Here is a 16,890-nt window from a genome sequence, read left to right on the forward strand (position 1 = left end):
TCACCTGGAAGCAGCCCCGACCCTGGCCTCAGGCTGCCCCTCACCTGGGGTGCAGCTCTTTCCAGCTTTCGCAAAGGCAGTATTTGGGAAACGCCACCTCCACCTTCCCAGAAGCAGCCAACAACTCCTTCTAGCCTCACTCTTCACCTGCCCTCTGACCCTCCCTGCTACTCAGTTGGCAGCTCGTGCCCACACTGGGGCCTTTGCCCTTGCCGAGTCCCCCTCTTGGGGGTGCTTTCCCCTGGGTACCCACTTTATCCCAGTGCTGAGCTCACACCTGCTTCCCAGGGACCGATAGCACCACCTCTCCCCAAATCTCCACCTTCCCCCACGGTCTCATCCCACGGATCTCCCTTCTGCCTGCCATTTGAGTGGTCACTTCATGGTCACTCATTCATAGTCTGTCTCTCCACCGCAAAGAGCCACTCCTCATCTATCTTCATCCCCATTGAGCCCCTAGTACCCAGCAGCCCCCACCCCGCAGCTCACAGCAGGGCTTGGAAAATGCTTGTGAAATGAGTGACCCGTGATTCCCACCCTCAAGGCCCCATGTGGCCGGGCAATGAAGCTGGGCCCCAGAGAGGGACAGGAGGGTCACCCAGGAGACTTGGGAAGGGCAGAGGGGAGGAGAGGCAGCATGGGAGTGGGCAGGGAGCAAGTGGCAGCAGCTGGTGACCAGGCAGAGGGGATGGGAGACAGGTAAGGTGGTGCTGTCTAGGCCCCAAGTTCCAGAGCAGGCTGGGCAAGCTCCACAGGGCTTCAGGAGAAGGAGGCAACTCTGTTACCCTGCCCCTCCTCATTCAGAGAGAGGAACGGTAGCATGTGACACTGTGTACACAAGGTAACCCCTTCCCTTCTGCATGGCAGGGCCACAAGGGCCAATGGTGAAATGGGGGTGAAAGGGCCAAAGCCTCAGAAATTGGAGGTAAGCATGTTGTTCCTATTCGTGCTCTCCCTTGGTCAGCACCAAACCCTCCCTTATACTCTCTGAAAGATGGCTGTCCTTGAAGCAAGCCGCAGGCAGGCTCTGTCCCCCCAGAACAATTATTTGGGGAGAGAGCTTCCCTCTTTGTTCCCTCCTCCCTGGTCCCAGGCTCCAGGTCAGGGTCCTACCCACAAGGCAGCCTCCTCCCACCCTCCCTAATTCCACTGTGGCCAGGCTCGTTTTTACTTGGGGAGAAAATGCGAATACCTTGCATGTAGCTTTTTGAAACAAATGGGGTTTACAAAAAAAAATAAATACAGCAATGGTAGCATTTGTTAAAGTGTGGGTGGAGGATGAATGTCTGTGATACCATTCTCTGCATTTTCTGAAGGGGTGAAATCGGAGCCACAGGCAGCAACCAGCACCAGCAACACGGGTGGGTGACAGCAGCTGGTGTGGTCACTTCCGAGAAGTCCTGGGGAATCTGCTCAGCACATACCCACCTGCCCCCACAGGTGCACACCCTACAGAAACATTCTGCACACCATCTGATGTCACCAAGATGTTTGGAGCAGCCATGTTTGAATAACCCCAAACTGGAAACCACCCCATGCCAGCTCATGGTGGATAAATAGAGTGTGAGAAAGCCACACAATGAAGCACTGCCCAGCAAGGTGAAGGAACAGCCTACAGTTGTGGGAACAACATGCCTGGATCTCATAACATCAAGCAAAAGAGGCAGGGACGGAGGACATCCTTTCCCTCCTGTTCAACTCCACCAATACGAGGTTCAAGAACAGGCAAAATTAATCTGTGGAAGAAAAGTGTTTGCTCTCATTGACAAGTAACTGGGAAGGAGCAGGCAGGACCATTCTGCCCCTTGACTAGGGTGTGCGTTCTGCAGGTGTGTGAAGATGTGCCCGTTTAGCTGCAGGTGAAATTTATCTCAGCAGAATAAAAAGAAATGTGTAGCAAGAGAGAGCTCTAGTTAGCAGGGTTTGCATTTCACAGTGCTATGGATTGGTGTTTCTAAAATGTCTTGGGTATATTCTAGGGTTCAGTAAGGGGTAAATAGGTTAAAAATCATGGGAGCCAAGCCTCTCACTGTTGGGCAGGGGAGTTACACCGCACTGAGTGTTGGAAGTATCAGTGTGAACTCGTAGTCTTGTGAAGATGGATGGATATGTTACATATACACATGTGTGTGTTTGTATATATATATATAGTATATATACTATATATATATATACAAACACACACATGTGTATAGTTTCTATGTCTGTGAATGTTTCTATATTTCTCCCTGTGCACACTGTCCCTGCTTCCTTCCTCTTTCACCCCATGTCAGGAAGAGGTAAGGTTTTCACTCAGAGGGCCTAAAAGGCATGACAGCACAGGAGCAATGAGCACATTTCATATCCAGATCTTGGTTTCTAAACACCATGTTCCCTGGAGAACAGGCTGATTCCAGGGCTGGTTCAAGGAATAAAAAAGATGAGCCTGGAACATGTCCTGTGCTGGAAAGTACAGAAGTGCCAAAGAAGGATGCCTGAGGGGACTCCCACAGATCACATCTGGGACAATTTAGGCATCAAAAACAATGAATGATATGAAAAAAGTATGTGCAAATATATACGTGTGTGGGGACAGATGGGTAGGTGACTAGGTAGGTGGACAGGTGAGAGGAAAGGAGGGAGGGGTAGTGAGAACCTCGAAGCAAGTGGGACAGGTGTGTTGGGTTATAGTCTATTAAATAAACTTTTTAAAAAAAAATAAGTAAAAATAATTCTGAGTCTTTTAAAAAAGAAAAAAGGAAAGAGGAAGGAAGGAAAAAGAGAGGCAGGGAGGGAGGGAGGAGAAAGGGAACAGAAGGAAGGAGAGAGGAAGGGGAGATAAAGCTTTTTTATTCACAGAAGAATACAAACTAATCAATAGAGAAGGAAGACAGAGCTAGAAAATGATGGGCAGGTGCTCAAATAAATGCATAAACATTTGATGAGGAATAAGATAGTTACGTATTTTCAAAATACCTTTCTAAATGTTGCTTATTAATTACAAGTGGGAAATAACTTTACAGAGAAGGAAGCTGGTAGATCTTCTCCAAGTGATCAAAGATCACACATGCTGATAAATCAACAATGGCTCCCCACACGATGCATGACCTGGGTCTGGTCATGAGGAAAGCCCAGTCAGACCTGCATAGAGGGACATTCTACAAAATAACCAGCTGGTTCCCCAGTGCTACAAAAGAAAACACAAAGCTGCCATCAGCTCCTGATGGAAGGCCTCTGAGGCACCATGACCAGGAATTGCATCGTGTGAGCCTGGACTGGGGCTGGACCTGGGAAGTCAATGCCACATGGGGCAGCACTGGGGCTGCTGGTAAAGCTGAACTGGGCTGTGGGTTAAATTCTAGTACTGTATCCACACTACAGTTCTTTATTTTCATAAATGCACCGTGGTTATGAGAGAATGTCCTGGTCCTTAGGAAATAGGCACCAAAGTAACTGGGGTAAAGAGATACAATGTCTCCACCTACGCTCGAAGGTTATAAAAAAATTATGTGCAAATATATACATGTGTGTGGACAGACAGGTAGGTGGCTAGGTAGGTGGACAGACAGGTGAGAGGAAAGGAGGGCGGGGCAGTGAGAACCTCAAAACAAGTGGGGCAGGTGTGTCTGGGCAAAGGTACTCGGGAGTGCCTTGTACCCTTCTTGCAGCCATCCTTTAAGTAATCCAACATCATCTCCCCCATGGTATAAAAAAAAAAAGTGTTTGGTTTTGTCCTCACTTCCTGGCACAGAGCTCCAACCCTTGGAATTTGCTGAGTGACAGAAGTGTATTTCGTTATTCATAATGACCCCCTCTGACCACACCTGAGTTTATGCTAATGAGGTGACCTACAGTGGGGTCCCTAGATGGCCTCTGATGGGGCTGGTCACCAGAAAGACCAAGCCATTCGAGGACTGGAACTTCCAGCCCCACCCCCTGGCCTCTGGGAAGGGGTGGGGGCTGCTGGAGATTAAACTCTGGAAAAACTCTTGGACAATGAGGTTTGATGAGCTTCTGGGTTGGTGAACACATGGGGGCGTGAGGAGGGTGGCACACCCAGAGGGTGTGGAAGCCCTGCACCCCGGCCCCTAGTCCTTGCCTTGTACACAGCCTCCTGAGTCATATCTTTCATGATAAATAAGAAATGTAAGCAAACGGTCTCCTGAGTCCTATGAGCCACCCTAGAGAATTATCAAACCTGAGGAGGGGGTCTCAGGACCCTGGTTTATAGCCATTTCGTCAGAAGTAGAGGTGCCAACCTTGGACCTGTGATTATTAGCATCTACAGTGGGGGCTGAGCCCTTAACGTGTAGGGCCTGTGCTAACTCCAGGTAGTTGGTGTCAGAACTGAAAGGAATTACAGGGCTCCCAGTTGGCATCTGTAAGAATCGGTCGTTGGTGTTGGAAAACACCCCAGTCCCCGAAACAAAACAGACATGGAGCAATCAGAATTCCTCAAATGCTGCTGAGGGGAGTGGGAATGGGCACAACCACTCTGGAAAGCGATCCAGCAGTACCTGCTCAACACACATGACGCATGCCCAATCCGTGCCGCTCCTCCATAAAACCCAGCAGAGAAGGGAAGACACGTGTGCATCCAAGACATACACATAAGCGTTCGGGGCAGCGTTACTCCTACTGGCTCCCAATTGGAATTGTTCCAAAGGCCCATTAAGGGTAGAGTAGACAAATCCACGGTGGTGCACTGACCTAATTAATACACACCCAGGGCCCAGTGGGGCATTCCACCTGCCCAGTGGAATTCTACCCAGAAACGACAATGTTGGCTCTACAGCTAAACACAGCAGCATGGGTCAATCTTACAAAGACAATGCCGAGCCAAGAAGTCCTTCATTATCGGGATGTTGTGCTAGGCTCAAGGGATGTCAGGATGAGGAGGACATTCTGGCCTCCTGGGTCACACCCCCTCAGTGCAAGAGACCAAGGCAGCGCGGTGGGGGTGGGGTGTCAAGGGACTCGCAGGAAGTCTGGCACACAGCTGCGTTCACGCCAAGGGGCAGGCCCTTCTGTTTGCTTCAGCCTGGTGCCCAAAGTCCTGGTGGGATGCGAGTGGGTGCCCTGGGAATGTCAGGCGATGGACTGAATCAATGGCAGGCCCATCATAAGCCCATAGAAATGCATCAACACGTGCTTGGCCGAGCCAAGCCCAGATAAGGACACCCACATCTCCAGCCCCACCTGGGGTATGACCTGGAGGTGCTGGCCAGCTGCCATCCTGCAGCTGAGCACACCCAGGCTCACCTGTTCCCTAAGACTGTCCCCTCCACTGGTCCCCAGCAACCAGAGTCCTTGGAAGTCACTGCAAGAACTCAGCAAATCCTATTTTCCGTCTTCTCTTCCTGACCCCTGTACCCAGCAGGAGGGCTGGCGGGAAGCACCCTGCACTATTGCATTCCTCATGTATGGCTGTTGCAATTTCAGGCCAGGCTGCCCAACCCACATAATTGGGAAGTGTGTTCCTATAGAGCACCCAAGCCCAGGAAGCTGAGCTGAGGACACCCACATGTGGGGCTAGGGGAGCCCCCTGCCATCAAACCTCTGGCCTGCCCACTCCATGGCTGTTTGGCAATTAGGCCAGAGGCGAGGCTGACTCCAGATTTCTCCATTTAATGAACAGGACCCGACGCAAGGCCGGCTGGGCTCAGGACCTGAGTTTGCAAGTGGCTTTTGCGGTGTGGCAGTGAGGTCTACAGCTCTCCCACTTCACAGTTTAAGACCTGAAGCTCAAAGAGACTAACTCCCCGAACAGCACAGCCAGGGGCAGAACCCCAGCTGGGCACGTGGCCCTGAGGCCACATTAGAAAACAGTGGCATCCAGGAGGTGGCCAGTCATTGCGAACACTCGATCTTCAGCAAATAAAGCAGAGGGTGCCTTTCTGTACCTCTCAGAATGGGGGCAGAGACTCCTCGGGGTGTAGGGGGGGCTCACATTCCAGGAGAGGACCCAGGCCACACAAGTCAGGAGAGGACAGTGAGCTGCAGGAAAGGGAACCCCAGGAACTACTGCAGCAGGGGGAGGGTGGGGGACACAGCCCAGGGGCCAGGAGGGCTTCCTAGGAGCCGAGCTTCATTCACGTATCAGCTAGGCTCAGAAAACTGCTAAGAGTTTATCTTATCCAGGGGAAAAGAGGGGAGGGATAGTGTTCCAGGCACTCCAAGAGCAAAGGCGAAGAGGCCAGGAATCCCCGGGCACAGGGTGTGAGTCAGGCTGTGGGAGTGGCCAGGAGGTGGGGCCGCCCTTCTGCGCCTCCTCTGGGGCCAGGCAGGAGAGCCAGGTTTATAGCAGCAGCCACTGCTGGGTACTCTGGAGCCAGAGAGTCCCTGGGCAGCATGCTGTGTGCCCTGCTCCTCCTGCCCAGCCTCCTGGGGGCCACCAGGGCCAGCCCCACCTCAGGCCCCCAGGAGTGTGCAAAGGGCTCCACGGTGTGGTGTCAGGATCTGCAGACAGCTGCCAGGTGCGGGGCTGTGGGGTACTGCCAAGGGGCCGTATGGAACAAACCCACCGCAAAGTCTCTGCCCTGCGACGTATGCCAGGACATAGCAGCCACTGCTGGCAATGGGCTGAACCCTGACGCCACGGAGTCTGACATCCTGGCTTTGGTGATGAAGACCTGTGAGTGGCTCCCCAGCCAGGAGTCTTCAGCTGGATGCAAGTGGATGGTGGATGCCCACAGTTCGGCCATCCTGAGCATGCTCCGTGGGGCCCCGAACAGTGCCCCGGCACAGGTGTGCACAGCGCTTAGCCTCTGTGAGCCGCTGCAGAGGCACCTGGCCACCCTGAGGCCACTCTCCAAAGAGGACACCTTTGAGGCTGTGGCTCCGTTCATGGCCAATGGGCCCCTTACCTTCCACCCTCCCCAGGTGCCTGAAGGAGCTCTGTGCCAAGACTGTGTACGGCAGGTCTCCCGACTCCAGGAGGCTGTCCGGTCCAACTTGACTTTGGCCGACCTGAACATCCAGGAGCAGTGTGAGTCCTTGGGGCCTGGCCTGGCTGTCCTCTGCAAGAACTACCTCTTCCAGTTTTTTGTCCCTGCTGACCAAGCACTGAGGCTTCTCCCCCCGCAGGAGCTCTGCAGGAAGGGGGGATTCTGTGAGGAGCTATGGGCACCTGCCCGTTTGACTCAAGTAGTGGCCATGGACAGGGTCCCCTCCCTGGAGCTGGGATTGCCAAGGAAACAGAGCGAGATGCAGATGAAGGCCGGTGTGACCTGTGAGGTGTGCATGAACGTGGTGCAGAAGCTGGACCACTGGCTCATGTCCAACAGCTCTGAGCTCATGATCACCCATGCCCTGGAGCGCGTGTGCTCGGTAATGCCTGCCTCTATCACGAAGGAGTGCATCATCTTGGTGGACACCTACAGCCCCTCCTTGGTGCAGCTTGTGGCCAAAATCACCCCAGAGAAGGTGTGCAAGTTCATCCGTCTGTGTGGCAACCGGAGGCGGGCCCGGGCAGTCCATGATGCCTATGCCATCGTGCCATCCCCAGAGTGGGATGCGGAGAACCAGGGCAGCTTCTGCAATGGGTGCAAGAGGCTGCTCACGGTGTCCTCCCACAACCTGGAGAGCAAGAGCACCAAGAGAGACATCCTGATGGCCTTCAAGGGTGGCTGCAGCGTCCTGCCGCTGCCATATATGATTCAGTGCAAGCACTTCGTCACCCAGTACGAGCCCGTGCTCATTGACAGTCTCAAGGACATGATGGACCCTGTGGCTGTGTGCAAGAAGGTGGGAGCCTGCCATGGCCCCAGGACCCCACTGCTGGGCACCGACCAGTGTGCCCTGGGCCCAAACTTCTGGTGCAGGAGCCAGGAGGCCGCCAAGCTGTGTAACGCTGTGCAACACTGCCAGAAGCACGTATGGAAAGAGACACCCCTGCACGCTGGGGAACACGCGTGACCGTGGCCACCAGAGACCCAGAGCCTGCTAGCGAGGCCCATGAGGTGGGTGCTTTCCCCAACCCCATTTCACAAATGAAAAACTGAAGCTCTGAGGAGAGAGGCTGGGAAGGAGCAGAGCTGAAGTTCAAAGCCAAGTATTCCTGATCCCGAAAGCCTCTCTCTTAACAACGGTGCTGCACAGCTTTGCCCTCGAAAGCATCTCTACTGGACCAGAACACACTCACGTGCCCTGCTCCCTGACCCAGCCAAGGCTGCCCTTTCATCTCCAAGGCTGAGATGTTGCCGGTGGTCCCATGAGAGCCTGCCCATTGGCTCAGGTGCCCCTTTACCTTCTGCTGGATGGACGTCCGGCTGTGAGCCAGGCTGGGGTCATGGCCGGGGTGAGCAGAGGCAGGGGTGGATGGAGGCTTGGAGGGCCCATCACTAGTGGGGTCATTACCTCTTGTCAACAGCTGGGGGTGGGAGTCTGGGTCTCGCTCAGGCCAGAGCTTCTCAACCTGGAGTCCCTGGGGGTGGCTGCCAAAGGTGTGTGTGAGAGGCACATATCCCTGGACATTTCTGGGGAGAGGTCTGGGGTTTTGGCCACATTCTCCAAGGGCTGCTGGGCTTCGGAGCAGTCCCCCACCATGTCTCAGCCACTACAGGGTCCCTCTCTCTCCTTGCACCCCAGACCCTCCGCTGCCCTGGTAATGAGCAGAAGGAAAGTCTTGGGGTGTGCTCAAAATCAGGAGAGCAAAACATTCCAGGCAAAAGCTCCTGGGAAAAGCTGGAGGAGTCTGGGGTGGCCACCGGGGTGTGGAGCAGCAACGGCAAAGACGGTGAATACAGCCCTCCAGCTGTCTGAGCCTCAGTTTTCTAATCTGTAGAATGGGGATGATCATACCTGCCTCACAAGAATGTTGAGACAACTCACAGAAACGTTCTGGAGCCCCTTCCCCCTGAGACCGGCATTCATGAGTCTGCTGGGACCAGAAAGCCCATCTCAGGGGGCCAGCGGGGCACCCAGGAGAGTCTGGCGGTGCAAGTGTTGTATAAACCACAAGCGTTCTCCAAATGCCGTGTGCCGTGTTTTTATTCTCAGGGAAGGCGCAGATCCCAGAGCTGCTACAACAGCCCCCACCTTGCCCTGGTGCCTCCACCTCGCCCCAGTGCCCCCTCTGGCAGAAAGCCTCCAGGGGGGTTTCCAGCCAGGTTCAAGTGCTCCTGTGGTTTCTGCTCCTGCTGTGTGGCCCCCCAAGACACTGTGCCCCCTCCAGGAGAGGCCCTGGGCATGTCCCTGCAGTGTCCTTGCAGCTGGCCCAGCATCTGCGCGCAGCAGGTGCTCACACATCTGGGAGCCGCACACGAGTCCCGGGGGTGGAAGCTGGCATTTCACCTGAGGCCCATGGATTAATTCTCCTCTCGAGTAAGAGGTGCACCAGGCCTGGATGGACGGGATGTGAGCGGGTGCTGTTTTCCAAGAGGCCACACCCGAGCTCTTAAGTAAACGTCGCAGACCTGGGCCACCACCCCAGGAACACAGGCACACTTGGCCTGAGATTCTGGATGCCTCAGAAGTGGCCCCTATTGGCTGGGCAGGCCTGGGCCCACTGGGCAGTCCCACAAAAGATAAGGCCAGCAAGGGGTGGTGGTCGTGCCTGGCTACCGGATGGGCCATGGGAAGGCAGCTCTGCACCAGACTCCAAAACACAGCCGCCCGAAGTTGTTGGCCTCTTCCCCTGAGACCACCCACCCTCTCCAGGAGCAGCCCCAGAGGCTCTCTGTCTGCCTGCCGGTAGGTGTTCCCACCTGACACACTCTGTGGGACAGGATGGAGCCACAGGCCCTCCTCTGGCTTGGCTGTGAGTCGGGAGGATGCCTACTGGGAAGTATGTGTGACATGACCTGAAATCCCCCAACAGGTCGTCTGGGAGAGGCCAGGAGAGGGCAAGCGCCACACCTGCCAGGTGGCCCAGCTCAGCCCACCTGCCCCCACCCCAGAGCTAACTGCAGTGGGTGGTCAGGGTGGGGTGTCCCCACACCCTCTTCCCTACCCACCCCTTGGGCCTGGGTACCAGCTGCTCCCACAGACCCACTGAGCAAATGCGTCTCCACTAGATGGTTGGCCATGATGAGCGGAGCTCACTGGCCATGACCCCACAGGCCCAGCTGCACACCCAGGTCATGAGCACGGCCCTGTCCCACCCCCATAGGGGCCCTCTGACCCCTCCACTCACTCATCCGCCACCAAAGCTGTGGAGGCCTGTGGCAGGGTCTCAGTCACCTCCATCCCTTGTGCCCGGAACCAAGCCTGGAACACAGGAGGTGCTCTGCAAGTGTCCATGGGGGGTGGCTGCCTTGGGGGCTAAAGGCAGAGAGGCAGGAGGAGCAAGGGATGGGCCCACTGGTGCTGACGGCAGCACCACCATTCAGCACTGAGACTGAGGCTTAAGGAGTCCATCCAAACGACTCCATAGCCGCTGCGTTCAGGCTGGAAAAGGCTTTTCAGTGGAGGGTACTGTAACTGTCCAGCTGTGGGAGAGGAGATGCCAGCCCAGGAGAAGAGCAGCTGGCCTACTGGGCCTAGAAGTTTGGGAGACCCATCTCAGCAAGGATGAGAAATCAAGACAGATGTTGAGCATGGATTTCCCAGAGGCGGTGACTGCGCCGCACAGAGGAGCATCTCTGCCTGGGAGGAGGGAGAGGGCTCCTGCCAGGCTGCCAGAGCCCAGCAAGTACCTGCACCTTCAGCCAGACACATGCTGGGCATTCTTCAGATGCCATCGTAAGGCGGAGGCCTGGGACGCCCCAGAACACCTACGGATGCTGCCCCTCAGGCTTTCTCGGCCACACCGGGTGCAGAAGGGCTGTGGGAGCCTGGAAAAGGGCTTGGTGGTCCAGCTGTTTTGTTGTTGTTGTTTTTGTTTTTTTTGTTTGTTTGTTTGTTTTGGCTTGGGGCTTTTCTTAGAAGTGATGTGTTGTTAGAAACTTCAAACCAGATACAAATATACCCAATGATGTTCTCTCTCGCTGTCTCTTTTTTTTTTTTGGTGAATAATTTATACAAACTCAGGGCTCTCCTGGAAAGCATGGAAGAGCAGTCCGTGGGGACAACCACCTTCAATGTGGGAACAGTGAGCCCTGAGCCCTGGAGGGGCACGTCAGGGACAGCCCGTGCTGTCCACGCTCCCTCCCCCACTTTCACTTCCCGTGACCTCCAGGGATGAAAGTCAAATCTATTCCTTACAACGAGAAGCGGGCCTGGAAAAGCTTCCCCAGCACACCCGAGTGCCAGGCACCACAGGGCCCAGGACAGTGGCCCCTGTGCACCAGACGGGGGTTGCCAGCCTGCCGGGCATGGCTCCAGGAGCTGTGCTGGCTTCACTCATGGCCCACCCCCCACAGCCACAGTGCGACAGTGACTATTCTTATTCTATTCCCCAGAGGTGGATGCTGAAACCAGAGAGGTTAAATAACTTGCCCGAGGCCACACAGCCAGTAGTGGAGGGAGCAGCAGGCTCAGGGCGTGTGTTCTCTGTCCTCACACCCGCGACCCACGATATGTCCACGTGCAAGTCCTGACCCCACCACTCTGTGGCCTTGGTTCAGGGTCCTCATCCCTAACCTGGGTGACCCCACCTCCCCAGGTCCTCCACAGGATGGAGGGTGCCCTGTGGGAGGGGCCCGCCGGGTGCATGCACAGAGGAACGGGCTTTTCTAGGCACGTCCTTCCATGACACTTCTGTCTTTTCTTTGTTCTTCCAGCTAGGCTCTTAAAATGCATTTTCATTGTTATATTTTTACAGATCTTTAAGTTACACTGTGATTTCCAGGTCTGGTAAGGCGGATTCACTTTCCCAGAGTACCTTAACCACTCTCTGCTGCTGTTTTCTTCATGTCTTCCTCACCAAATGCCCTTAGGGTGGAAGAGGCCATGGGACCTGGTAAATTAGCCAAATGCTGATGCCAAGGCCCTGAGAGCACGTATGGGTGCAGGGATGCCCAGCTACTGTGAGCCCCCAGCCAATCTCCGGGGAGCTGGGGTGGAATAGAGCAGCACCAGGGAAGCCCATGCTCAGCTCCAGCCATGCCGCAGGGACATCGTGATGTCACAGGCACCTTCCCCAAAGCCCTAGGCAGGGGGTGTGCAGGCCCAACCCCATGCACACACTCACGCATGTGCCTCAATGCAGTGCACCAAGTCAAAAGTCAACAACTCTGCCACCCCTGGACAAACCCTTACATTCTCCTTTCCTCATTTTCCTCGTCTGTGAAATGGTCACAGCAGCCCCACATCCCTATCCAGCAGCATAGTTACCAGGTTACAGTGACAACTAATCCTGCTAGTTGACATACCCTGTGAGCCAGCCACTCGGCTCACTCAGACTGGTGAAGAGGTGCCTTCCTGGGGTCTGGGCTCCCCTGCGCCACCACCCCCTCCTGTCTAGTCTCATCACAGCAGTGATCCTGACAAAATCTAAGTCCGGGCCAGTTCACAACCTCCTCACTCCCAGTAAAAGCAGATAAAAGCTGAGGCCCTTACCAACCCACCGCCAGCTGGGTGGACTGCACCCTGGTGCAGCCCAGCCCCTCCCCTTGCTCTTTCCCCTCCAGCCACACCGGCCTGGCCTTGCACACACCCCAGGCCCACCCCAGGGCCTTTGCTTGGCCCTAGACATGCTCCTCTCGGTCCCTCCTGCGGTTCAGACCTTCCCTGCAGAACCCTGCCCAGCATTACCTCCGGCCCCCACCTGCTATTCCCACCACCACTCCACACTTGTCTTAGTCTCTGCTGCCCTCACTGCCCTTGGCCCCATAACTGACTCTACTCGGCTATCTGGCTGTGGCCTGGCTTCCCTTGGAATGCGAGCTGCAGGAGGCAGGAGTTCGTCTCAGTGGTCTCTGCCACAGTCCTGTCACCAAGACAGAGCCCAGCAAGGAACAGGCTCCACGAGCACAGGATGAGCGAATGAATGCTGGCTCTTCTGGAACCACTTTCAGCCCTCTGGTCTGCCCTTTGTGCTGATGCCGCCCTGCGGTTGTGTGTTTCTGATAACGCCCAGCTGTGGCCATACCTTCCAGTTATACAATATGGAGCCCATCTTTCAATAAATGAATATGAATCCGTTCTGCTCAGTTCCAGCAGCCGCCCCAGGGACGCTGTGCAAAACAAGGTTGTCCTCCATGGCCCAAGTGAAGCCACGGGCAGATGGGCCCCACCCCAGGACCCACAGATGACGGCTGGATGGAGTCTGGGTGTGGAAACCCAGGGAGATGGGTGCCCCCAGAAGAGCCCACAGAGCAGACCCCAGGTGAGCGAGCCTGTTCCTGCCCTCTGGCTGCATTGCAACCTCCATCCCTCCGCCCTCAGGGGTGGTGATATGGTTCGGATGCCTGCCCCCTCCAAAGCTGGTGTTGAAATGTGATTCCCAGCGTTGCAGTCGGGCTTGGTGGAGGGGGGCGGGGGTGTGGGATCGTGGGGGAGGGGCCCTCAGGAAAGGCTCTCCATGCCATCCCCCGCTGATGAATGAGTCCTCCCCTCAGTTCACCTGAGATCTGCCTCCCACTCTCTTTCCCCCTGCCTCCATGTGACACTCCTGCTTCCTCCTTACCTTCCATCATGACTGGAAGCTTCCCAAGGCTCGCACGGAGCAGATCCCAGCACCCCACCTCCTGGGGTATCCTGCATAACCAATGAAACCCAGACTCGGGCATTTCTTTATAGCAACCCAAGAACGCACTAACACAGATGGTCAGCTGCCAAAGGCAGGAGGAAGTATGCTCCAAGTTCCAGGTGTACCCCAGCTCCTCGGCCCCTGCCACCATCTCATCCCGTCCCCATGAGGTGCTCTGGCCCATCCTCCCACTGCTGAAGCTCAGGAGTGAAGTCGGGGACAGTAGGCCCCCCTCTCTTTCCAAACCTCTACAGCCCAGGGAGGGACAGCGCTCTTGCCCGAGGCCCCAGGCCTATGCTTAGATCACATTTAGGGTCTGGCTCCGAAGCAAGGGATGGGGTAAAAACAGCCATGTTCAGTGACTCAAAGCCCCCCCAGAGCCTGAGTCCAGCCACACAAGACTTTGCTCTTCTACCGAGAGGCCCCCTAGGTCACCCTCCATGTGCCCACAATGGATATGCTGCCATTAACGCTACCCTGGAGCTCCGGCTACGCCAGGATTCTCCCCAGCACCTCTCAAACTCTCCAGATCCAGCCTGTCACCCTGGGAGGCCGTGGCCGAAGGCAGGTGAGGGCTCAATGGAACCACCGCTCTTTCCCTGTGCCCCCCACCACTGAGCCCTTCCTTGGTGGGAGGGGCCCAGCCTCCATGGCTGCCCCAGGAAGCCTGTCCTCAGGGCCCCACCGCTCCAAAACACATCCCCCACTGTTATCCGGGTTCAGGCCCCACTCAGCACAACTGGGCATTGCCGGAGCAGATGTGGATTCTGGGAGGCCAGACGTTAACGCAGAGAAACACGGGCTTCACCGCCAGTACGGGAGGGCCTCGCCTCACCACTCGCTACCTGCGTGACCCTGGGCAAGCCACTGACCAGCCCACAGCCTCAGGCATCCCATAAGTACACAAAGAGGGTAAAGGTACCCTCTCTTGTGGGGTTTGTCCAGGGAGGAAATGAGGTGACCACATCGAGCACACCCCAGGGCCCGGCACACACAAGACACCCAGTACACGTGCTATTTCCATCGGGCTGATGACACCAACCCTCCCTGAGCTTCCTACCGAGGGAGAATGCTGGAGGGTCTTGCTATGTTGCTCAGGCTGGTCTCAAGTTACTGGCTTCAACCAATCCTCCTGCTTCAGCCTCCCGAAGTATTGGGATTACAAGTGTGAGCCACACCTGGCCTACAACACTTTGCAACATGGTTCTTAGTAATGGGCCCCCAGGGGCCACCCTCAGCAGGGCAGTGTGTGCTGGGAAGGCCTCTTCAGGAGCTGGACTGTCTCCCTGACCTGCAAAGCCAGCAAAGCCGTCCTCAGGCCTCCCCTGGCTCAAAGCCACCAGCCCCGGGATCCGATGGGCCACTCATTGAGGGTGGGGAAAAATGTCTCAGGAACAGCAGACCCAGGGCTTCCCCCCACAAGGTAAAACACAGGCCCTGGCCCGCAACTCCCGGCCTCCCCACCTTCTCCTCTGGGTCTACAGCCACAGGGCGGCCTTGTGAGTGCATCTGTTTCGGGAGGACACACACTGAGGAACAGCAAGCGATGGAGAATGAAAACCACAACACTGCCCACGCCTCCAGCATCCCGGGGCAGAAGACCCAGGGGCTGGCCCTCCCGAGACCTGTGCTCCGGGTCTAACTCCCCAGGACGGGATCATGATGCCTTTGTGCCTCAGTTTCCCTTCTGTAACCAGAAGAGGCTGGACCAGATTGGGGCACAAGCTCAGAGAGCGCCAGGGCCCGGAAGTGTGGACGAGGCAGAGCCTAGGCCCCATCCAATGGGCCGTCCCTGCCTCGGGATGCTTGCCTGCTGCCGCCCCTTCCTCGTTTCTCCAGCGAGGTGGGGACCCCAGGCTGGTCATGTGCGAACTCGCAATTCCTAAATGCTGACAGCTCGGTCCACTGCGGGCCGGGCCAAACCAAACCCACCTGAAGACTGAGCTGGGCCCTCTGCAGGCTTGAATTTCCCGCTGTAAAATGAGTGTGATTTGGCACCTGGGCCTCCTGACAACCATTTGACGGCTCAGAAGCCTCTGACATTTCTCTGTGAGACCGAAGAAAGGAGCAGAGCCGCTCAGGTGTCGGGCTCCTAATCCAGGAGGGGTTAGGTATCATTTATTTAGGACAGTGGGAGTAACTGCAAAATGAAGGGGAACGTCTCGCCACTCCCAAACCAGTTTCTCAGACTGCCATTCCCAGGACACGGGGGAAACCGAAACCAGGACAGCAGAAGCGAGGGCACCTTCCACAGGCAAGGCCCTTTATCGGGGTCATCTCATCTCAAGGGGACGTCTCTTGCCCAGGCTGCGGCTGTGGAGACAGAGAGCAGGTGCTTGCCAAAGGCCACACAGGCCAGTCCTGGGGTCTCTGGAGCCGAAGGTCACCCCACAGCGATCAAGGGCCAGGGATTTGGGGCATTCAGCAAAACCGAAAACGGAGGCTCCTGCGTGGTGTGCTGTTCCTAGTGGATTCTGGTGTGGGAGGATCTGAGGCTCTGGGTCGTGAGAGGCTGGAGAGAGCAGGACAGGGGAGGCACCCCTGCAGCCTGTGGAATCTGGCACCTCCCGGAACTGCACCAACATCCTGCGTCCCTGAGCTTGGCCCACAGATGGGGCAAGGTCACAGAAGGCCGGGGATCCATTCCGCCTTCCCGCTGACCCCACAGCCCTCCGGGGCACAGCACCCATGCCAGTGTCCTGGGAGCAGAGTGCCTGCCCCTCGGGAGGTGGTGCCGGGCACTGTGTGGTCCAATGTCCCTCAGGCCTTGATTTTAGGGCAGGCCCCAACACGCACTCACTGGGCAGCCTTCCTTGGGCATGTGGGGGCCTGTGTGTGCTGAAGGCATGGTAGGGATGGCTTAAGGAGGTCTCCCATGCAGAACAGCCACCACGGTGCCCACACGCCCCCACTGCTTTGTCCTGCTGAGAGCCCCGGCACAGGGACTCTGGGCTGGGGAGCTGCTGTGAGCCCTGCGGAGTGTGGGGGTCACACGTCACGTTAGCAGAGGGGGGCGCTCCTGCCATCATGAGGAGGTGAGGAGCGGCAAAGAGGAGGGCTCTGTTACCCACACACTGGGTGACTTGGGAAAGCCTCTAGATCTTTCCAAGCCTGCATTTCCTCCCCCAATTCAGAGGACTGTGTGGACCCGGATTTTATAGCCAAGGGGCTGGGCACAGTGTTCACACTGGGTGGACAGAGGCAGTGATGCCAGAGGGACAACGGGATGTTTCTACGGTCACACACAGCTCAGGCCCAGAGAGCCCAGGCTGGAGACAGAGCTTGCCAGTCCTTCCTGCCCGCCACTGCCTGCCATCGTGGGGTTTCCTGAAGGATCT

The 16,890-nt window shown here is 56.4% G+C and overlaps 2 protein-coding genes across 4 annotated transcripts in view; one reads left to right on the plus strand and one right to left on the minus strand.

Annotated features, from left to right (window-relative positions):
* SORCS2 (sortilin related VPS10 domain containing receptor 2) overlaps positions 1-16,890 on the minus strand; it is a 593,679-nt gene that overhangs the window by 302,981 nt on the left and 273,808 nt on the right. The gene's annotated exons all lie outside the window — the stretch shown is intronic.
* Positions 6,279-12,638, plus strand: PSAPL1 (prosaposin like 1). Its single transcript, XM_004038410.4, has one exon. It carries the CDS (start codon positions 6,331-6,333, stop codon positions 7,894-7,896), a length of 1,566 nt encoding a protein of 521 aa, XP_004038458.2. The 5' UTR covers positions 6,279-6,330; the 3' UTR covers positions 7,897-12,638.

Source organism: Gorilla gorilla, chromosome 3 (genome assembly GCF_029281585.2).
Source record: "Gorilla gorilla gorilla isolate KB3781 chromosome 3, NHGRI_mGorGor1-v2.1_pri, whole genome shotgun sequence".
Classification (NCBI taxonomy): Eukaryota; Metazoa; Chordata; class Mammalia; order Primates; family Hominidae; genus Gorilla; species Gorilla gorilla.